Here is a 24,495-nt window from a genome sequence, read left to right on the forward strand (position 1 = left end):
TAAGAGATTTTGTATAAGAACATTACTGGGGCAGGGAAAGCAGCTTCTCAGGATGCTCCTGTGGAAGTATGTTCAGAAGCAGGCGTGTCTGAATCTATTTCATCCTCTTCATGTTATGCTGCAAAAACAAGACAAACTACATTTCTTTTGTGCTAAATCCTTAGGTTTTTTTTTTATTTTTTTCTTATATATATTTATTAAAAAATGCCTCTTTGATCGGCAGCACCCATGACACTTCCACATCCAGAGACTCCTCAGAAGCCTCCCTCCCTCCACACAAGGCCACCGCTGCTGACAGCCAGCCAGGTTTGATCAGAGCCACTAAGAATCGGATTTTCATAAGACAGATGAGGAATCTTACTGCTGCACTCTCTCATATCTGATGAGAAACTGAGGAGGAGGGGGGACTGGTCCTGAGGGAATGACACTACAATCAAGGGCTATGCGGTTCTCTCTCTGTCCCTCCACTGCTGCAATTTTCAAAGGAGTTTGCCTCAGGCAGTTTTAAATGATGGTGTCTCAATTCTGTAATCATCTTTCAAGAGCTTTTTCTTAAAGGGTATTTTAGGTAAACCTAGTCCGTCAATTACACTTACGGACTCAGCAATCACAGATCCAATATGACTGTGTATCAGCCATATCGCAGAATTTAGCAACGGAAGATGCTTACCCGGACTGTGATTTTCAGCCCCCAACAAGCTGCGTGTGCTCCCTTGTAACTAAGGTGCCCACTGCCCCTTGGCCAGTGGTCTGCTGCTTCAAATAGAACCTCAGACAATCTCTTGGGACATATTCTCTGCTCTCCCCTGACCACTGTAGCTGTCAAGAGGAAGGTTTTTTTGAACACCAGAGGTTCTATATCATAACATCAGCAGTTCGTGGAGGAGTTCAAACTGGCCTGGACCAACAGTTCAGTGGAATCCATCAGGTTGGGCAGAGTCTACCCTTCAGTGACCTTGCACAGAGACTCGGGGTAGTGCATTGGAAGAGCAGCCAAGGGGAGGACTGTGGTGTGCTGACAGAGCCACACACAAAGCCACAATGCAAAACCCCAGAAACTCAACAATCACTGACCCTCTCTGCCCCAGAACCCTCTATTCAGCCCATCCATACCACTTCCGAAACACCATGGTTTTCATTCTTTCTCCATTTCATTGATGCTCAGAACTTTTCATCCATTTAGCTCTCCCCAAATCACTCCATCGCTGCCTTCTGAGCCTATGAAGTACCCACTGGCCATATCCTTGACTGTTCCTGCAAATTCCACCTTCTCTTACTCTCATGCTCAGCCAATGCAGCTGTCCTTGCAGCTCATGGTCCCTGGGATCCACCAGCATTCAGTGTGTTCCGTAAAAACAGCAGCTTACCAGGTAACTGGCAAAATTGATAAGGAATTACAGAGCCAACAATAACCCTCACTGTGCTCTAGTCTCAGCGATGTTTGGAGCAATATCATGATTGGTGCATATTCTCATGCAGCTCAAGAGGTGCTGGATATTATATGGCTGCGAATATCTCCCACCTGATGGACAGACATCATTCCCCAGAAGGATGTGGGGACCATGGCATATGCCCACTTCCCCCTCAGTTGTTCACAGAGCCTGGACTCCCATCCTGTTCAAATGCAAAGCTGCTGACACATGCCAGAAGGGTAAGAAGTCCTTCTAGAGGTTTAACATTGTAGAGAGAGGTCTAATCATCAGCTCTGCTTCCTTGAGGAGCTTCCCAGCAGGCAGGAAGGGGTTTTGCCTTGAGGGCACAGAACCAGTGACTGTCTCTCGGCAGCCTTCCTCACCTGCAGGTCAGGTTTGAGTTGTCTATGTAACATATTCAGGCTTTCATTTCAATCAGCTGTCTCATTCACACACACTATCTGCTTTAAAATATCAAGCCACTGTTCCTACAGACAGAGAATCACATATCTCATGCCAGTCTTCCAAGCCCTGTTCTAGGAGCTATGCATCCAAGGGTAAGAGAGAAGGCAGAAAGGGACTTCTGAAGATGGTGTAATAGTCTATGTGGGAAGAATAGCTGGGAGAGAGATTACAACCTCAGCTAACAAGCCCCTGTAGAGTGCTGAGGAGAAAAATCCAAGGGCAATGTAGTGAGGAGAAAGACATCTGGGGGATTGCAACTCAACAGTGCAGAACTGGTGGACAAGAAAGGAACAACAAAGAAAGTTCTCAACAGAAGGATAAAGCTGACTGCTGAGTGGGGAGGAATGCCAGCATTTCTTGCCCCAACAGGAAACAGCCCTTTGTATCTGCATGCTGGAAATAAACACACAAGCAGAATAAAGCCCTCTATACCCTGATGGAGAAAGGAGCAAAGGGAAGCCCTTCAGTGTGAGCTCGGTTCTCCTGTCTTCCCTCCCACCTCATGAAAAAGAACAGTCTGCACTGGGCAGAAGCTCTTGGCTACTACAGAAAAGGAAGCAGTTCTCTGCAGATAGCACATACTGAATTCCACCAATAGTTTCACATTTCCCATCTCATGAAGCTTCCCTGCCATACAGAACTCAGTCACTGCTGCTCATTTCCCCAGCTGACATGGACAGAAAATTGAGCAATTACCCTTAAACTCCTCTCTCTCAGATTGCCCAGATTGCTACATACAAAGCATTAAGGCCCCAATTGCCCCTGGCCAAAAGTGACTCAACTAGGCCTGTCCTTTAGGAATTAAACACTCTATGTTGCTTGCAGAGGTTTATTATTCCTCGAGTTGTGATGCATTAAATCCTGCTAAAGCAGGTTTCCCACCATGCAGAGGACCTGGCCCCCCGTGACAAAGTCTAGTGGGACACATACCCACCTAACAAAGGTGCATTATCCATTTGCTGTGCCTGCGTAGTAGTATGTACCAGCATGTGTTCACGAGGATGCTGTAAGAACCTAGCTAGCAACTAGACACTCCAGAGCTACTTTTGGAGAGACACTGCTCTTTTTCAAAACAGTCTTTCCAACTTGGGAGTTTTACAGGAGCAAATGGAGCTTTTAGTCAAACACAAGTCTTTGCTTTCCTACGACCCAATACTGGCACCTCTTTAAAGAGGCTCTCTTGTTTTGGACTAGCCTTTAATGAAAGAGAAATATAAAACAGAGAAAATGAATTCTGAGCATGACCTGAGCCAAGGTACTTCACTGCTAGTATCTCAGTGGTTTGTATTGTGCAGTATGAATGACTTGGCACCTTCTGGATTTCCCTATGCAACTGTAATGAATGGCTGAGACTCCAGATTGTTCCATGCATGTCTCTGTCTGGCTCACCCACTTACAATCTCCCATATTATTTCAGTCTTTCCACACAGCCTGAGAAGTGTTTGTCCTCTCCCAAACTCCCACAGAGGTGAGGAATCAGAGGTTATTTCATATACAGGCCAGGAGCACTGAAAGAATTCTACTTTTATTTCTGAAACTACAAGGCATATCAAGCCCAAAAGGCTCCACTTGGCTGTACAACCTTCCCTCTATTTTCCACGTGCCAAACTGTGCTCTCCCTAGGCCCTATGCTTTTTTAACACTTTGTCAAATGGACTCCAAATTCTGAGCCTCTGGGGGTTAGTGATGCATAAGCGATCACCACTGAGCACATTTCAAATTCACAAGAACACCTTTTTAAGGGCATATAGTTTTGTCCTTCATTCTTCTAATGAAAAGGTTGGATGGGGGACGAACAATGTTAATGGAATGGTACAGCTCAGCTTTCTAATAGGTTAAAGGAAGGCGATCCAAATGTATTGGTTGACAGCAGCAATCATTACACAACTGCGCCTGTTCATATTAAGGTGTACAAGCTAACACATTATGCAGCACAAAATAACCGTGACCCATCCTTGGGGATCCATACACCAATGTCTTGATTTTTGTATGTTTAGAATCTAAGCTTTACTGTTACAGTTAAGGACACAAACTCAAGTGCAATTCTGTACAAAGCAGAGGCTGATACAGCTCAATTTACTGCACAGACACGACCAGTGCATTGCTACTCTCTGCCTTCTTCACTAGGTAGTTAGTTGTATCTCTCTGCTTATTAAAAAAAAAGTAATTTTATTCAGGTTCTGCAGTTTATTTATTTGTCACTTCTCTTCACTACTCTCTTCACTGCAATTCCTGAGCCCACATGGAAAACTCCTCTCCAGGAACAGCTTGCTTAATCTCCCTGTAGAAATAGGACCACAAGCCTACAGTGCATGGATCCATTTAGGGATTTTCCATATGCAAATTAGACCCACAACCCAGCGTGTATCACTGTACCAGAAACTGTCTGGGTAGGAACCATATCAGATTAGTAGGCTCTTTCTTCTAACACACAGATTTAATCCAAAGCTGAACTCTAGTTTGCAAACAATCCAAATTCGACTGTTAACCATAGGTTAGGCACAGATAAAGAACTGAAGCATATTAGGATTCAACACGTCTTCAGACCACACTGTGCGTCAATTCTATTCTATCTTTATTACCCAAGGTCTTGGAGTGCTGAAAGTCACATGCTGCAAACAAACATTTGGCAAGCATTTTTATGCCTGGTTAGCAAAGACAGTTTTTATACTACGAGAACATGACCACAGTTCAACAAAAAGGACAGCACATATGCAAACAAAGAGCTGTTCAGAACAGACTATCAGCCTCAGTGACATACGCTGAAATTTAAGAAGCCCAAGAAAATTCCCATGGGGAAAATTTAGTCTGTTCTGAAGATGCCAGTGCTATAAAGGTGCCACTTCTGGCAATCATCTGTTGAAATGCTTAATCTGTCTGGAAGACCCAAATAAGTCTTCATTTAATCTCATTAACCATACTGATGTCTGATCCTTTGTGACTCCAGGTAATTCCTCTGATGCTTGATGATATTTTATAGATGCAACTTTTTATACACTGTATAAGATTCCTAGTCCTTGAAAACTGAGGTAGCTCCCAGGGACTTTAATGAATTTCTATGCTTGAAACAGTTATATAGTGCTTGTCTTGAAAATCATACTGTGGATTTTTCCTGAGATTTTTCTTGACTCATCCAGTCCTAGAAGAGCAGGTGATATACACTATAAAGAAAACTAGTGCTAAGTCAGGAGTCCAATAGATTTCACAGCAGCCTGTACAGGGATGGGTTGGGATTACCCACCGTTTCTTATGTTTAGTTTATCATCTATGATCTTGGGTTAGAGTAAACAGATTTTTTTAAATTAAAAATTCAATTATGACAGAGATCTCAGGAGAGTGGTGCAGGCACTTGTCTTGTTGGGAACAAGACAAGGATGTTGCATAAAACAGGAGAGAGGCTTTATGCAGAGCATACTATCACCTAACTTGGGACAGCAGTGAATTCTTTGCCCGCTCTTAACCTTTTATTGCGCTTTTAGCTCTCTTTTTGCCCCAGTCCACTATTTTCTTGTGGAGGTAATCACAGAGAGAAGTGTCCTCAACACTTTCCTTCTTTCCAAGGGTCTTTTATAATTGGATGGGGAGATGGAGAGACCTAAGCAACTTCCACATTTGTTTACCCTCAGAGTGGTTCGTTTCTTCGCAATTTCTTACAAGATGCCTCTGCTACTTTAGTGGAGAGCCCCCAGACATGCATGAAAGCACTTCTTGTAGTCAAGTATGTGATACCTTACCTCCTCCATCATCTGATGCCTCCAGGCTCTGCTGTCTGAGACGATGGCTGCAGCAAAACACATGGAAGACTTTCAATTGCAAACCCAGAAAAGCATCTTTTTGTGTCCCCTTCCTTCCCACCAATCCTCATGACCTGTCAAGGGGAGAGTTCCCAGATATGCTTAAACAGCAGACTGACCTTCCACACCCCTCATTGCTGGGCTCAGCAGAAATCTCAGCTTAAGCAACATGCCTTGTACCTAAGACAAACCTCTAGGCTGCAGTCAGTAGGGCCTGCAGTGGGTTTGGGAGGAAAGCAGTTTCTTTCTAATTTTCTTTCTTTCTGTTATATGGGAGTGACAGAGACATCACCTACTCCACATCCAGGGACTACAGAATGACCAGCCCTGCCCCATGCCAGGACACATGGCATGAATTCATGACACGCTCTGCGCACTTCCAAATTCTGGTCTTCACATTCTGGTGCTTAGTGGCACGTGCCCCTTCTCTGGGAGATCAAATATGAAAGTCATGGAAGAAGTCTCAGCAACAATGGAAACTTACTCTTCTACTTCTTCTGCATGCTTTCTTCCTGACCTGCAAGACAAGAAAGGCCTATGCTTAGAAAAGGCTAGAGAAAATTAAAAAATTGCATCTTTCCCTACATAATTTCCCTGTTATTCTGCAAAACAGTTTCCTGCACCAGGTCTGATATAACACACTGAGTGACCACTAAACCAGTGTTATCAAAAAGTCCCTGAGTACAATAGATTGATGAAAAACCATTTGGATCCTAAAAGACAGCCATGACCAAATACAGCAAGAATCACACTCCCTGGTTTTTTCGCTTCTCAGATACTTTTTCACCCCCTCTGCCATCAGTTGCAGGTAAAGCTTGCCTTACCTGAGTAGAGAGATTGATGCTTTAAGGAGTGAAAAAAGTGCTATATTTTGTCTACCTACAAGGAAGGTTCTACCTCCCCCTGGTTATACATAAAGATTTTCTGGTTGCCTTTTAGGTTAGAAGTCCCACCCGAGTTGGCCAAGTTCAGGTCAGACACGCAGTCACTGCGAAAAATCAGGGCTGATCTGGCTGAGTTAACAGCAGTTCATAATAACATGGCGGGGGAGGCACTGGCAATGGCAGCTCCCTTGCTCTCCACCCCAGCAAGCCCAGAAGTAATTCAGTCCCGATTAGGAACGCTTGTTCAATATTCAAAATGTAAAACATGGAGGTTGCTGAACCAGCACTTTGAAAAGTTAATTAAATGCCAGATTTCTTTTTAGCAGATACTCCATCACTCACTGATTGCTTTGGCCATTTTGGAGAGTGAAGTTTCATCTCTATGTGTTGGGAATAAATATTCTCCCCTCTGCTGAAGTCAGGGTGCTAGGATAAAGAATAAATGGGGCTCTCCCTACCACGTGCACTGTTCCAGGGCACACCAAGATGTAAGAGAAGTTGCTTCACTGCCTTGCACTCTTCCTTTCAAAGCAATTCTGGGACATGGGACAGCCCTCTCCTCATCTGCTCTCTGCTCTAGCAAGTCACGATCTTCATCAGCTCTCCTATGAATAATCTGTTCTTCTAAGAGCAAGGAGCAGGACACAGAGGATGTCTAGCTATAAGAAGAAGAGGTATAAGGAGAAGAAAGTCCTTTGTCTCCACTGCTCTCCCTGGAGCTTGCAGTCTGTAAGAAGTTAAAAATTACACTGAATCGGTGATCTGAGCCCAGTAATATCCACCACTATAATCAGAACTGCAGGACTGCGGGTGACATCTGCACTTGGGCTTTCAGCTGTATCTGCACCCTCTGTTCAGAGACAGAAATGCAATAGAGCTGGGGAGTTTAGGAAAGAGCTCTTCCAGAGAGGATGAACTGTTCAGCTCCATCCTTCTCCTCAGTGGTAGTACAAAGCACTTTTTGTGAACCCCCAACACTATGGAGAAAGAAGGAGATGGCTTCAGAGAGTCCACCACCAGCTCTCACTGGAGTTTAGACTCTGAAAGGACAGAGGTGGAAAGATGATGCAAGATTCTACTATCCCTTCCTTATGCCTTCACAGAACTGATTCCCACACACTGCCTTGCCCTCAATGAGCTGAAACATCCCAATTTATGGCATTGCACAGCCTTGCACAGTGTGATGATTTCCTGGGGGTTAAATCCAACCTTTTCTTAGCATGATTCCATTATTCTTGCTAATTGTCCAACCCCAAATAACACTCTTTTCCTCAGCACTCACACTTCTTACATCTTTACTCATCTCCTGTCTCCAGGCAGGAGTGAAACACACCACATGTTTATACTTCCCAGGAGAAGGTCACTCCTGCTATCCCTGTAAGCAACTTCTGTTTCTTTTTCCTAAGCTCCCTGTCATAACAGATATCCAGGTGGCCCACAGGGAAGGCAGTCATATGTTAGTCCTAGAGGCAGAGACTACTTCGCTCATGTTTTGAGACTTAAGCTTTCTCAACTTTTCCTTGTGTTAGGAAAGGACTTACTCAGGACAATAAACAAATACCTAATTATGAAACAGCTGCACTATATTGGAAAAAATAGTAATTTGGGGAACAAATTAATCAGATGGGAGGGGGGACAGTAGTGACTCCTATAATCCCAGAGCCCAGATGTTAGAACACTCTCCTGTCAAACAAAACCATTCCTTTTCTCTCTAGGGCAAGTAAAAGGCCCATGGTCAGCCCGCCCAGGAGAACATCTTTGTCCCTTTGCCACAGGGCCTGACGGTGGCAGTGGGTGATGCAAGTCTCTCGTGCTGACAGTCCTGTGGTTTATACAGAGCATTTAAATACCAATTACACTAGAGCAGGAATGAGAAATTACTTCTTCTGTTTAGGGGAGACATCTGCTTCCAGTCACCTGTACTAAATATGTTTGTTAATATATGAATTGGAATAGCATTATTTGATGAAACTGGCATTCCAAAGCAGCTGATAAGTTCACAAGTAGAAAACTATCCCAGAAATATAGTATGAAGCTTCTGGAGCACAGGAAGAAATTGCAGGTTTTACACTCCCTGTGGCCTTAATGATTGAGCTATTGAGCAAAAAAGATACCAGGCAGTCTACTATTTCCCTAATTTTTTATAAGGTTTCTTTTCATTTTGCTTGATGCCAAATTACTTTTTAATTCCTTGTTTTGGATTGGGGAAGAAAAAAATCACATTTTTCATTTGTTCCTGACTAGTCTTTTGCTTTTTTGGCCAAATTGCAATACCTAAATTTACCTAACAAAGCGACTCTGAGAGAAAAGACAAGCTTTGTCTTGTGTCCTAAGGTTAAAAACCTTGAAGGCAATAAAAGAAATCATTCAGTCTTCAAAAGGTGCCCCTACTCCAACTATGTCCATTCCATAAACTTAGCTGAGGGCTAAGCTATACATGGAGATAGTATTCCTGCAGAGCCAGTCACCTGCTTGTCTCTTTGCTCTCCAGGTACTACATGAAGCCTCACAAGATTTCTTCATGAAGCCATCGCATTGCTTTAAGCACTGTGAGCAACTCTTCCTGACAACACTTTCAGCTCACCAGTGCCAATTGCAACACATTGAGACCAACATTTCATCCTTCAGGAATATCAGGCCTGGGTACACAGCACCCTCTTCATTCACCTCGTGGTCACAGCTTTCTAGTGATGAGTGAAAGCAGACATGGAATGAACCCAACTGCAAACTCAAACCAGCATATACAGATTTCCTACTCCTTTCTCATGTTCTCAGCAACACAAAGTGCACTGCCCTCCTTTGCTGCAGCAGCAGGCACAGCGTAGGGAGGGCAGCAACAAGCACCTACAAAATGAGCAACTGAATATGAACTACAGATACACTCACTCAAGTAAGGACAAACAAACCAGTATAATCCCAGGAGCAGTGCTCAGAAACGCATTCAGTCAGTATTATATACCAGCCATCCCCAGCTTTTGTGAGGCAGCGATACCATTCATTCCTTCTCATAAATGCATTTTTCTGAAGTGCCAAAGAACATGGACCAACTTTATCACCTGGACAGATCCGTTTAACCTCCCTTTCCCTGTAAGACTGTCAGTGCTCCCAAACATAACCATAATCCAAGAATATTCCCTACAGTTTTGGCCAACTGTTTACCCCCTCTCTATTTCAGGGTGTTGAATAGTTTGTAAACTGGGTGGAAGATCCTGAAAGACCCCCTTGTAACCCCATGGTATGTAACTCATAGTACAGAATACCTATTACTCTCTTAACTATGTCTGGGGGTAGAAGATACAGATCTGCTCTCACTCTTGAGAGTGGTCTTTGTTCAGTTCTGGCCAGGAGGAGTCCTTCCTCCACATTAATTGGAAGGGGTTAAACCTCAAACCCAAGGCTTTACCCCCACGCACACCCCTAATGTATAGCTGAGCTGCTTTGGAGCTACCTGCAACTTCAATGCTGAAGGGTGAAAGGCAGTTCTAATGTAGACATAATCTCTGTTAAACTGTTTCTTTCTCATTTAATGGACTACCACGGAGATCTAAATGGAGATAAAGTAGCAGGGCTCAGAGAACAGCCAGGATGCTATCTTTATGCAGTATGACAGTGTGCAGTGGTTAATTAGACACCGTTAACCTATTTTAGCAGAGGACATAACTGGGATGAACGGGGGGAAATGTCCTTGAAATCTTTTAATGTCCACAGCTCATGAGAGCTTCAGACACACTTGAGTCCTACACCGAGCCACCGCCAGGCTTCTAGGAGGTCACTGCGCTGGATCCGAGGCTCTCTGCCGCGGCCCAGGAGGTGCGAGGGCGGGCAGCGCAGCTAAGGAGAAGGGAAGCACTTATGACAGCTTGTTAAAACGAACACGGGGGCGGCTGGGCAGGGACACCCGGTACAGCGCGGCGGAGCAGCAGACAGAGCGGGAGCTCGGGCAGCCCCGGCCGGCCCGGCGCTCCCTCCCGGCCCGGCGCGCCCCGCCCCGCCCCGCGGCCGAGCCCGCGCTCCCCGGGCCCGCTACCGGCCCGCGACCGCCCTCTGCCGGGCACCGCGCGGAGGCCGGGCCCGCCGCCGCCAGCGCCGAGCGAGCCGAGCGCCGCGGCCGGGGTGTCACCGACTGACAGCGAGCCGTCACAGCCGCCACCTGCCACCTGCCGGCTGTCCCGGGCCGGGACAGACCCCCGCAGGGGCCGCGAGTCCATACCCAGGGGCATTTCCGTCATTTTACAGGGCAGCGAGGGGAGAAATTCATCTGCCCGTGTGTGTGTATGTTTCCTGGCATGTCTCAACCAACTTCTCTTATGAATCACACGGAATCAGAAGGCCTCTCCAAGCACCCCTCTTGCTAAAAGAATGAAATGGGGGGGAAATGATGTGATGTTCAGAGATACATTTTGTTTGGAGAGAGCACGGCGATCAAAGTGCGGGCAGAGATGGGCTGGGTGCGTGGAAAGTGAGTCACCAGCCAGCATTCTGCCTCGTGCTTCCATCCAGAACCATACCCAGTTCAATGCTTGAATCAGCCTGCAGGGACCCACGAAGCCTTTTGCCTCTAGCACAAAGACTGTAATTCAGGCCTAGGCCTGAGGGAGGACGGGAAAAAAAGATTACAAAGGACATTGTACTCTCTTGCTCAAGTATTTCTTTAGTGCCCATCATTACAGTGAGTGGGTGGTGAGCTAGGAGTTGCAGCTTGTTCAATAGCCTAAGGCACAACTAAGTTACACATCCAATATGACGCACAAGTGCTAACTGATCAGTTCTGCAGGCTCTCCAAGTGTGTGTTTGCTGAGGCACAGGAAAAGAAACACCAACACTGTATGTAAACTAGAACTGCCGCCTGTGCTGGAAAACAGGACCAAAAGACGTGTTCTCAGCTATTCCAGTGCACCTTTCTTGCGCTCTGATCAGTTGTTCAAGTTTCCACCCCCTCTCACTGGACTCTGGCATCCTGGAAAAGCCAGGTCTTCCTTGATTAAATTAGGGAGTTTAATCTTCACATCTACAATCAAGGCAAGTTTTGCCATTTATTTCAGCAGAGCGAACACTACTATGAGCCTTTATTTTTATCACAGGATGTCACCTCACAGTCCTCCACTTCCAAGCCCTGGGGTGCATGGCTATCTCTATCTTCACAATGGGGTTTTGAGCAGAAACATTTTTTAAACTGTAATGGTCCTACTTTCTGGCTCCTTACAGGGTCCCTGGGCTGCCTAGACCACATGCTGAGCGCACTGCCCCAGAACACGGCCCTGAGTAGGAAGGATGCAGCAATGAACAGGCATACTCTGTGGCACGGGATCTGACAGACACAGCAGCTAGCAGGCTCCAGCTGAAATGGGCTTGTGAGGCACTTAATCAATCTCTAGCTGAAGTGTTTTTGTTTCTCCTCAGGTCCTAATACATGGGCTTACTTAACAGAAACAACAAAGGACGAAAGCTCTGGCAAACAGGACTTTTAGGAACTGGCACAAAGTACAAGCTGACAGTGTGTTCACGGGGGTCACTGAACCTCAGCCTACTCACTGCATCATTCTCATAACAGATGTTCCCAGGGTTCCCCCACTCACTCACTGTTAGGCTCGCTGACCGGCAGAGCTGTTCAGGGCTCCCACTGAGCAACAGAAAAAAACAACAACACTCAATACAAATTCCTGCTGTGTGGGAAAACAGCACTGCAGTTTCTAGAGGTATCTGCCACACATCTTTGGTCCCTGAGAACAGGGGCTCTTCTCCAAGTAATCACGTCCTCAGTCTCCAGTAAGCACAAGGGCCAACTCTCACACCAAAAGACTCTTGAGGTTACAGTTTCCATTTAAAGGGAAAAGCACACTTTCGATCCTCAAGGCTACAAGAAAGGACAGCTAAAGGAGACAGAACTAGAACGCAAGAAAAAGTATCTAAGGCTGTTAGGTTTTCTTTCAAATCTCACAATAGAGAACAAACTCATGATTCTGAAGTCAAAGACCTTTCACTCATCACTGGCCTCACTGAAAACATTTACATGAAAAACACTAGAAAGAACTAGGTGTTTATTACTGAATGGCACCTTGTGCTGTCATCTGACAGCAACAGCTTCTGAAAGAAGATATTTTAAAAACCTGGAATAAGAACTTGAGAATAGTAGAGGGGTTATATGGGGAGGGGAGCTGAAGGAGGGGGAAACAGAGCCAAGCAAGTAGATCAGGTCATCTTAGGTCTCCTTCCACAGGTAAACTGCATTAAGCTAGACTTCACAGCCGATTTAGAGGTGACCTACAATGGCCAGACAAGGTTTTAGCCTTCGCTTTGACAGATACAAAAGGGTTGCAAGCTGCATGTGTTCTTCAAGAAGACTTTGCTTTTCTTAAACTAGAAATATTTGGGACAGCAATGATAGCATCCTCTGAATTTGCTTAAAAATTTCTTGGAGATGCAGAGAACTAAGGAAGGAAGATGCTTTGTCCGCAATCAGAAAAAAAATCAAAGAGACTTCACCCTGAGCATATTCTGCCACCTCAGCAACTTACATGGACTGTTACCAAAAGCGTCACACTCCTGTTCTGTTTTTGTCATGCTGGCTTCATTTTCTAGGAGAGGCAGAAGCTGCAATCATACTAGTCCTTCCATTGCCCAGTATCTTTCTGGAAAAAAAAGTCAGAGAAAACTTCACTAACTGGGAAAAAAATAAAAACAAATCTAGGTTAAAAATAAAAAGGAAAAAGAAAAAAGGTAAAAAAAAAGCAAAACTCTTCTTCCAGGCTCCTCTGGCACTGCAAAGACAGAAATGGGCACGAGTCTAACATTTTCCCTTTGCAGGAAACCCTTGCAGGTCATGCTAAGCTGGTTTAAAAAGAAAAAAAATGCCCCACCAGAGCCAGGGCACTGAGGAATTCTCAGGTGACTCTTCTGTCTTTTAGGGACTTTTCTTTTTCTACTAGTTATCTTTATTGAGTCTAAACAGAAACACCAAGGAGAGCTCACCCCAGCAATGACACGAAGGGACAAGAGGACAGGAGCTTTTTAGCATTCCTGGAACATCCAGCCTATTAAAAAAAAAAAAAAAAAAAGGAAAAAGAAAAGCGGAGGGGGGCAGGGACAGGGAGGAAAAAACCCACCCTGGGCCTGCACATTGCAGTTTACCACCATCTTGATGTCCTTGATGCGTGCCGATGGCATGGAGGTGGCTGGCACCGGATCAGCCCAAGAGAAGGAATGAGAGGCCAATGGAGATTTATGTGAGGAGAGTGAGATGGACAAGGTAAAATTGTCAGGAGGAGTTGTTAGAAAGTAAAATATATTGTGACAATTCCACTCCTGCCGTTCATCAATAAACTGACAGATCATTTAGTGTCAATTAGGAGTGATAGATGGACAAGTCCCCATGATCCTGGGCCAAAATTAATGGCTGGGAGGGAGAGGGTGATTGAAAATGACGGCTGACATTGAGAGGAAAGTCCTGAAGGTCCCCAAGGGGCCATTACTTGCCTCATTCCCTTGCAGATCAATGCAGGGACAAACCCAAAAACAGACACTTCAAGACAAAACTTAATCAGACTTCCTTTTCTTTCTTCTCCTTCTAAGTTGTGCCCCCTCACTTGGCAGCCTTGATCCTCTGTGCCTATATTCTTCACATCACTGAGAACATCCACAGATGGCTGCAAGATGCAGAGCGAGGCTGATGTCTCCTGTGCAGCCAGACGTCTGGCTCCCCGCCTTACATGGCAGTGTCACAGGGAAATCCAGCCTGAGATTCACCTCAACACTGCTGGACTGGGAGTAGAGGGCAGAAGCAATGACAAGCTTGTGCCAGATGGAGAAACTCATGAGCACTTTACTACTCCCAGGTGCAACACAGGAATGACTGGAGGTTCTATAACCAGGCACTCTCAGGGGTCACTTCTTATAGATAGAACACAAGACAGTTTAAGCCCATATTTTTGAAACAGGAGGTTTTTAACTTTACTTACCTCTAGAGACCTTGAATCATAAAACCCCTTAATATCTTAAATAACTTTCCTCCAGCCCCAGGGTGCAATCTCACCATTGCCCACCCTCCAGAGCCCTAAATGGTATCTGCAGAGGGGCTCAGTTACCCTGCTCTAAAGGTCATCCCAACTGCATCCTCTTCCTTCCTACAGGCCCTTAATATTCACCCTCTTTGTAAATGCATTCCTGAACACTGTACCACCACCACTTCTGTCCCAAAATACTTCAGCATGGTCATTTTCCTAAAAAGCCTTGATTATTCCAACTCTGTGTGACCTATCAGTCAGAAAGGGGACATTTCAGCTGTAGCTGAAGCACCTGTTGCTAAACTGCCATGATCCACGTAGAAGAAAGGAGGTACATATGCAGGCACTGGAAGGGACTTCCTACTGAAAGCAGCGCTTGTGTTTGCTTGCAGGGCCACCTGAAATGAACTGTGTTTATTACAGAACAACCCTAGCTGCTGTGTACAAAGCTGTAGAAATTTTAGGGGGCTCATTGCAAAACCAAAGGAATCCAGCATCCAGGTAAACAGAAAGAGTCCCAAGAAGCAAAGAAATAAAGATCCTGCTAGAGAGGAAACTGAAGAATTCTATCAGTCAAGTCAGAGATATGAGATCGGAAGAAGTTGGAACTAAATGGATCCTGGAAGCACTCCTCCTTTATCAAATCCTCACTCGTATGCAAAACCCTTTTCCTTTTCCCACTGGCAGGCACTTTGTGCTTCTTTCCTTTGATGTGTGAGATAACCTGATAATAAACCTCTGCTTTGCTTGTCACAAGTGTCAACACTGATGTCATTAGGGACATCAGCACAGTATTCAGAATGGCACTTGGGCTCCATCCAGTGGTTAGAGAGCTGCTTCCGTAGCAAAACCCAGCTGTAATTACTATTATCTCAGCAGGATACAAGGCCCCAAGTGGCTGCCTAAATTCTTGGTTGGTCCCCTTTCCGCTAATATTGGGGCTAGAATGTTGCTGGGGCAGCAATGGGACTGCCTCTTCTCATAGAGAATTATTCTTCTGAGTAAAAATTTAACTAGATAAGGCAGATTCAGGTACTGATGGCCTGTCAGCATGGAAAATGAATTTTCTGTCACTACTTTGCACCATTTATTTGCTGATTGCAAAGGACCAGACTGGGGGTTTGCTCAGACACTTACCTGCAGTCTTCATCATTATCCAGTTTTACCAAATGGGACTCCTAGCAATGACAGCAGTTCTGCAGATGTACTAAGAGTCCAAAGTAATCTTTCCATGCATGGCTTTTAAAAACTTGAGTAAAAGAGCATTTTGATAGTTTTCGGCAATTTAAGTATCTGACACTTGTGAATTATATGGGCACTCAGGATAAAACACTTTATCTCACTTGTACACCACCTGTGATAATTAACTTAAAAAATAATTATAGGTTGGAAAACTCCTCATCTTTCTATCTTGCAAAAGTCTGAGAGAGCAGGAGTCTGATGGAAATAATCAGCAAGATGGTGAGAAGATCTGCAAGTTTACCTAAGCATGACAAGACCTGAGTAGGTGAGGGATGAAGAGGGAGCAGCAGAGGTAGAAAAACAGAAAAACAGGTTGCAAGCTACATTCTCTAACATGTGCCAAATGGAAACAAAAAAACCCCCACATTTTTAAGTGATCACTTCACACTGATAAGACTCAGAACTAGAAATACAGCAGAAAAGGATTCCTGCAGGAAAATCAACACATGCAGTGGCATCTGGCTGAATCTGTCAGAAACAGAACTAAGAGCTAAGACTTCAAATGGAGAAACAATAACACATAAATGGCTACAAAATCATTGCAAGAGTGGCTGCAGTATCGCATCTGACTCTACACAACACAGAAAATCTAACTGTAGCCACTCTGCTCATCCTTCCTTTCCAAGTAAACACACGAAAAAATCAGATTTTAACATTGTCAGTTCTGAAAATCTAATTACTTCTAACAGAAAAATTCCCAAGTGTAGGCTCAGTTACACTGGCATAAAAGTGCTTAAACCTACATCAGATGTATCAACAGAAGCATGTTATTCTAACTACATCTACACTAGTGAAATTGGAGCAAGTTAACTTGATGGGCTTCCAAACTGAGTCAAATTGGTTGAAAAGTTGTGGGGAGATAGAGCCTGAGAAAACAGAAACAACAAAGCTACAGCAACATTGGTATGACATCAGCCGATGACTCAGACTTTTCACATGAAGGCTTTACCCTGGGATATGTCACAAAGACAGCCCTACAGGCCAGCATCTCAGACTTTTTTAAGAGAGAGAAGAAGAGAGACCAGCTTCAGGAGAATACACAGCTGAAGGAAAGAGGGGAACTAGTCGTACCTCATATGACTGAAGAAAATCAGAACAAACTTCTCCTTCATGAAATTTATCCAATAAAAACTCTTAACACAAATGAAAAGAACACTATCAGATATGACACAGTACCATATGCATGACTGAGCAAGGGGCGCATCTTGATCTCATGTCTCTGCAGAGTCTCACATGCAGAAAGGTCTGCAGCCCTACAGAATCTCCTGTTCTGCTTCTTCAGCTGAATTGCATCCAACATCATAGAAGCATTTACTCCAGACACCTAAAATGTCTGTAAGCCATGCAGTTGAGATCTGGGGAAGCACCACTGACAGCTACTGCTGCAAATCTCCTGGATAAGGCTAATGTCAAACAATGGAAAACATGGTAAAGTAGCACGTGGGACAGTGCTGTCACATTAGGAATCTGTACACTGTCCTTTGGGGCACATTAGACACAGCCCTGACTAAGTATTACCTCCAGTCCAGTCCTTCTCCTAGTCAACAGTTACATAACTTCTTTTTCCTAAACAATGAGATTCACCTTTGTTCTCTGCTGTCACATTTCCATAAAGCTTCTGCTTGATCCTACAAAATTGAGGATCATTGGTGGCACTTTTTTAATACACTGAGGCGGATGCAACTTTGCAATGGCAACGTCTAGCTGCAGCCAGCCTATGAAAAATAACTATTATCAGGGATAAACTGGAGAGGAACAGGAGTTCAGGCTGAGATCTTTATTCCTTTGCTTTATTTCAGTCTCCAGATTATTTATTTTTCAGAGACAAACAGAGTGACAATTTTCCTAGAAAACTACTGTTTCCCAGAAAGGCTACCCCAGAATACAGACCACCTTTCTCACCTCCCAATAGTGACTGTATAAGAGGTTTCTGGATGTCCTCATCCATTCTCAGAGTTCCAAAGAAGAAAATACATAATTGTTCATAGATCAGACTGCCTCCAAAGTATATATTAAGGCATATACACTCTTATTAAAGGCCTTTAAGTACACAAGCAATCTCACACCACTACATGGCTGAGCCCTTCAGCTCTGTGAATATGAAATACATCAGTATAATTTCATAGCTTGGAAAACAACAAATGGTTTGAAAGCAAGTCATCTCCTCCCAGTCTGAACTGTCCTTTAGTTTTCATACGTATTCTATTACCATGTGCAGATATTTCCTTTACCTTAGGTGTCCTTCATAAGCATCAGGTTTCTCAACATATACTCTACAATTTATATACTTTTTTCCTCCCATCTCTTCTTGATGACCATTTCTATCCGTCTCCATTATAACATAACCCCATACACACATAAACATTGACAAATTTCACCTTTACTGTCGAGGCTGATCATTAAATCTTGATGTGTTCATTGCACTCATAAGTGGGGCGCTGTCATGTGTCACTCTCTTGGAAAGGATGGAACCAGTCAAAACCTCCCACCTCAGCTCCTGCATTTAACATGCTTATTATGTTCTTGACTACTTCCAGGTACTGTACCAGGTAAGGAATACACTGCCTATGGCAAATAGTGATATGTACACAGTTCTGAGTCTCACCAAGTCAATTAACCAATGGAACCAAGCAAGAGCAATAATTCAAACAGCTTGAAGGAGCTACATTGGTATTGGAGACGGAAGCCATTTAAAAGACCCACAAAAACTGTTCCAATATCTCTGACAGTAAAGTCCAGCTAGTGATGTTCACTTAATCCACACCTAAGCCCCTCTTAATAAGGAAAGAGGTGAGGACTCACTTGATAGGTGCCATTACAGGATCATCTGCCCAGCCTCCTTGCCGGCGTGGTGGTTTAGGTGGTGGACCCTTTAATAAAGTGAAGAGACACGTTACAGACAGCTCCAGTCAAGGCAAAGTCAAGCCAACTGAGACACCAGGTCTACACATACTAATGTAACACTTTACCAAATAACAGATGGACAGATAGTGTTTAAAATGCTGTTTATTAACAAAATAAAAGGAGGACATATATTACAGGACAGGTTTTTAAGCATCTCTGTAAGAAAAAGTTGCATCACTCTAATCAGGATCTTGACAAATTTCAGGTCTGTGTGCCTTTGACTTGTCCAGGACACACAGGACTGCAGCAGACTGATCCACAGAGGATGTGCTCTCCTGGCAAAATAGGGTTCACTGGGAACTTGTTCATTACTGTTGCCCACATAGCAGTGGGAGGTATTATGTTACGTCTTTCCTAGGGTACAAGACAGCATGCTTTAGACATCTTGTTTTAGATGAGGAATTGTTCCAAAAAAGTATGCTTTTGTCCACTGCCTAGAATAGGAGAATAGATGCTAAGTTCAAATACAGTGAGCCATACCAAACACTTCCAAAGTTAGTTAGGATGAATCCCACCCCTGCCAACACTGAAATCTAAAGGGGAAGTTCATCTGGAGCTTAAAGACACTCCCTGCTATTTTCTTGCATTGTCTTGTGTGGCACTCTGCCATATGGCAAGAGAAAACGGGAATTCAGCTTGGGGCTTAGGATGGGAATTTTCAAATGGGGCCATGAATTCCCACTATGTGGGAGCTGCCCTTTGCCTTTACAGTTTTGGATTCAGTTCCCTCAGCCTGAGGCACCTTGTGCAGCAGTGACTTGTGTTCTGCATGACAGGCAGTGGTGGAAGCAGAGAGGCAAGGTGAGCCCAGTTTATACAGTTCCCAATTGATGGTGCCCAATGATCAAAGATAGATTACAGGGGATGGTGAAGGGATCATCATGAGAAAGAATGTTTGGGTAAAAGATGTTGAAAACAGGGAAAAGATGGTAACAGCCAAAGAATGGTAAGGGGACAGGTGGCTCCCACAGCTTTTATTAAGAAAGTGAATGAGTGGGATGACTCCTGAGGATTTGAGACTTCAGAGACAACCCTGCATGTGTGATGGGGTCAACCCTGAGTCCAAGCAAATCACCTCTCACCACACATAAGGAAGGGGTTGAGCTAGCTCCTGATGGTAGGGGTCTCCCATGTTTATTTCTTGAAGTAGAAGCACTGTTTGTGACTGTGGGAAATTAAGAGACCCTGCCAGGGGCAGCCACTGCCTGCTGCAGGGAGGGAGCATGACCCTGCATAGCTCCCTGATAGGAGCAAAAATAGTCATCCTCCAAAAATAAACAGGGAGCAGGAATGAGGCAGGAGCTGCAGTCCCAAAATACCAACTTTCTTCAGCAAAGGGAGCACAGGAGGGCAGAGGGACAGACAGGGAGCGTGAAATGCAGGAAACAGCCTCCTTATATGGGCTCATCCGTAGGGGACAGAGCTCAGTCGACTGGAATGACCATGTCACAGAATGTGAAGCCTTCAGGGGCCCAAGTGAATGGAGTTTTCTGATCTTTAAATGATTCCCCCAGATTCTTAAGATGCCAAACCAGAGAAGAGGCTACAGTGCCAAAAAAGGAGCATTTTGAATTCAGTTGATCTGGACACACCCAGAGCCCAGGAAAAAGGGGGAAAACACACCACATATGGGTGTGCATGCCCACATAAACATCCCTATTCCCATTACACACACCCCTACCTCAAAAACACACTCCCTCCCACGCAGACCCTTCCTGTGCAAACAACCCCTCTCCCCTCACACTATTCCTCTGATAGCCAGCAAGCCACGTTTCCAACACACAGCCTCACAACTCCTTGCAAAGGTGCACAGAGATACACAAATTGCACCAAAGAACCTGGGCCATAAAGCTGAGGGAAAATGCAGCATTTCCAGGGCGTTTCAATGCATTTACATTAATTTCCTCATCATCAAAACTAGCCTTAAGACCAAAGATATCTCAACTGGGGCACACCAGATCAGAGGGTGATGAGACTGACTGCTCCAGCCTTTGCACAGGGCATGACTCCATGGCATCTAGGGGTTTGATTCCAATGTCTTGCCAACGTTTTAACGTGTTCCCATTGATCATACACACCAGGCAACCCTGAATGTCTGTCAGGCCCTGACAAACACCTCACACAGATCTGTTATTGCTCTTGCAATAAATCAGGTAATTCTTTCTGAATTGCCTACAGGAGCACTAGCAACAGGAAAGGCAATGTTAACTGTCAGCTGAGGATAAATAGCTTTTCTTTGTTAGTTGCCTGGAAAGTGCTGTAATAAGGTCACATTCCACATGCGCTTTTGTCAAGTAAATAAACTTACCTTCATATACTTTCACATTTCCAAAACCTCAGTATAATTTACAATTGAGAATGCAATGTTGTGCATTGCCATAATATGGTGACTGGTAGGGACTTTGCAGCTGCAACCAAGAGCTTGAGGCAGAAAGTGGGACAAATGTCAACCCCTGAGAGATCAGAGCAGAAACAGAGGACCCTGTTCTTCTGTAATGCAGCAAATGTGCTCCTGAACACACCTTTTTGGTGAAAAAAACTGGAGAATTTAAATGATCAGAACTTGTTGGTACCTACTGTAACACCCTAGGCATGATTTTTATGTATGTTCCCAAATGCAAAGCTGAGCTATACACCTAAACAGTTTGGTGTTCGAAACATTGAGATTCCACCGACTCCTGACAGCAGTGTTCTCTCTCAGCTCTTGCTGCTCAGTCTCTATCACGGCATTAATTAATCACTTTCTTGCTGTGGTTTGCCTTTATACTTCACTTTTATCAGTTATTTATCTCCAGGAGATTTCCTGTACTTTAGTTTCTGTAGATTGTCCCCTTTTTCAAGGAAAATTGCCACGGTCTGAGTTTTTTTGTTTTGTTTTGTTTTGTTCTTTTCCTCAGAAACTCAGTTCACCATTTTTGTGATGGCACTTTTCCAGTATTTCTCAGGCCACCCTCCTTACCAACACTTTCATGCTACCTCCATAATCAGTGTTTTATCTCTCCCTTTGAAAAATGACTGGCCTGAATTCCATCTCTCCTGCATTAAAGCAGAAACTCTACCTTCTTCTTTATCTGTAGTCAGGACCTTTCTTATCAGACAGATGCAGAATTCTAATTTGGCTTCTTCATTAAGGCAGAAATTTCCAGGCTACTTGTCAGATCACGTCTGAAGTTCTGAAGGTGCCAGTTGGATGCTGCTTCCCTCATGGAAGCAGCTATCCTGTATGTCTCTGGATCCCGAAGGTCCAACAAAGTTTCTTTCAGGACCTACCACAACAGAGACAGATTATGGACATGTTGGGTCCCTCAGATTCTCAGATGGGTCTGGAAATATGGATTAATTTACCTTCATCAACATGAAACTCCTTTGAAACACTGAGCATTCTGTGCAGGGATGCAGGGACTCAAATGACATTGACAGCGTGTAACAGAGGACACACAATTTTTCTATCATGTAATACATCTCTTAAAATTTATAGGATCTATGTTTTCCCAATATACAAACACTGAGAGATTATATATGGATGTAGGTGTCTTGTTTTTATCCAGTATTGACCATGGAGTGGAAAGAAAGAAGTATGGCCAGTCTCAAGGTTCCTCTTCTCCAGCAAGATGCCTGAGGCTCCTCTGACTGAAGAAAGGCAAACCTCAACAAACAGGTCTGATGAATTAGTTTTGACTGCTGCCAATTAAGAAACTGTAAGTCAAATAGCCCCACTGCTTCCAAGCAGCCACCTAACACAATCTATACTGATCTCAGAGCATATATGATAACAAAAAGGGATCAATTCCCAGACCTATGCAAGCCTGGGTTTTTTTGCAAAGAACAGCCCATCTCTGCTAGCTCTCTTTATCATGTCCACATATGGTTCAAATAGTGTATCTGATTTTAAATGAATACCCTCCAAGGACTTCTGCATGTCTTGCATACCCGGTAGAAAATACTGGATTTCCATTTCATCCACAAACTGACCTTCTTCATGGTCACTGGCTTTCCTTTTACTAGAGAAAGTGCTCTTGAGCCAGGAAAAGTGCTTGGGAGGAACTTCAAATATTCTCTGTCATCTATCAGAGCAGGTAAAGGAGCAGCTCATATTGTTAAAAAGCTATCAAGAACTTCTCCCCTAAAACAGTGGTCAGCTATCTAATCAGCTCACATGTGCACCTGCTGGGAAATCTGTCACCTCTCTGGCATTTGGCATCTTGACCTATCTCAGGAGTTACTGCTCTCTCCTGCATGAAAACAGTGAATCAGTACACAACAATTTGATTCTCTGAGCAAGTGGTCACCAGGTAGAATCCTCTCACAACCCACAGTTACAGGGAAGTGCCCCTCCAGCCTTTCTAGGCATGAACATCACTCAAACAGTTTGATAATACCTTGTGCTACATACTGTCAGACATATCCCCATCCACCTCCACCCTTCCTACTGTTCTTCTGTTGCCTTCAAGTGGGTCCAGGAGCACTCAAAGCATGAAATACAAGTATGGAAAAGGAAAAGCTTTTATTAAATTATTTTTTATGAGATTGCCCCTAATCCACATCAAGGTTGCCAAGCAGGGAGGATACTACTAGAAAGGCTGGGAAACATGGCTGACTAGAAAAGCTATTTCAGAAGATGTCATCAAAAAGCTACAAGATAAGCTCAGAAAGCTGAAAATAACTGCCCTGCTGGCCAGCCACTCGGGGTGCACAGGGCATAGGCAGTGCAAGGCCTTGGGGAGCTCCAGGCCATGCACTGCTGGGGCTCACACTGGGGAAGTTGGCCTAATTAGGGAACAAAAGTTCAGCTGCATTTTTGAGATTCCTCCTGGAGAATCTGGCCAATTTCCAGATGAGAGGTCCCCAGGAACAGGCTGGGAGTCCAGCATTTCTACAAGTAACCAGAAGACCTCTGGAAAAAAACCCCATGCAATCCCTGTATAATGGAAACAGGTAAAAAACCCAGTGCTCCTTTGGATACTGGTTCCCTTTAGTGGAGGGTGTTTATTAGCACAGTGCAAGAATCCAAACAGATGACAGAAACTCTGGGACCTGGAGGGACAAATGTAGCTCAGGACTAACAAGCAAATGGGAGGGCATTCACAATGTGCAACAGCTACAGGAAATTTTGCCTCAGGAAACACTCCCAGGTTCTCAGAAATGCCAGTTGCTTCAAGAGCTATCTACTGCCAGTCCACCCTACTCCCAGTTGCATGCCTAAGGCAGCAAACTCCTGGCAACGTTCAGTACACAAAATGCAACTAGCTCCTGGTGAAGGCTCCTCTACAAGGTGAAGATCACAGGGGAAAGCAGGATGCTAGAGAAAAACAATGCAGTCAGACTGTAAGGTCTTTGGGAATGGGAAACTTCTGTTCCAGTCACACACCAACACTCTCTAGATCTTACTGCAATGCAAACTGTAGATACAGAAGTGGCTGTAAGTGACTGCATTACAATTGTAACTTCTCAGGTCATGTACTCTCTGAACTAGAGCAGCAGGACAGCACCTAAACCACTGTGATTATTTTTAAACAAATAAGGTCCCCCAGTAAGTGCCCAACTGAGTGCAGCCAGCGCTGGGTCCTCGGTCACACGTTTTTAAGTTTAAGGGAACATGGGCAAGAGCACTTGGGGGGTAGCTGCTGTGCAGAACCAGACCAGACCAGACAGTGGAATGAGTTTGGAGCTGGGTGCCAACCACTGTGCAAGGTTAAGAACTGGGTCAGGAAAATACCGCTCTGATTAAAGGCCCTGATCATACCAAGCCCCAGGCCATGTCTACACCACAGGTGCAGACATACCTACAAGCAGG

General features: G+C 44.5%; 1 protein-coding gene across 2 annotated transcripts in view; it reads right to left on the reverse strand.

Annotated features, from left to right (window-relative positions):
- IFT43 (intraflagellar transport 43) overlaps positions 1-24,495 on the reverse strand; it is a 45,233-nt gene that overhangs the window by 10,840 nt on the left and 9,898 nt on the right. For both annotated transcript variants that reach the window (XM_050336618.1, XM_050336617.1), the window contains 3 exons: positions 18,600-18,667; positions 6,156-6,188; positions 5,612-5,658 (listed from right to left, as the gene is read on the reverse strand). In XM_050336618.1, coding sequence (XP_050192575.1) covers positions 5,612-5,658; positions 6,156-6,188; positions 18,600-18,667 — 148 coding nt within the window. The remainder of the gene's footprint in view (positions 1-5,611; positions 5,659-6,155; positions 6,189-18,599; positions 18,668-24,495) is intronic.

The sequence above is a fragment of the Myiozetetes cayanensis genome, unplaced genomic scaffold (assembly GCF_022539395.1).
Source record: "Myiozetetes cayanensis isolate MyiCay16 unplaced genomic scaffold, myiCay2020 scf6-25, whole genome shotgun sequence".
Lineage (NCBI taxonomy): Eukaryota > Metazoa > Chordata > Aves > Passeriformes > Tyrannidae > Myiozetetes > Myiozetetes cayanensis.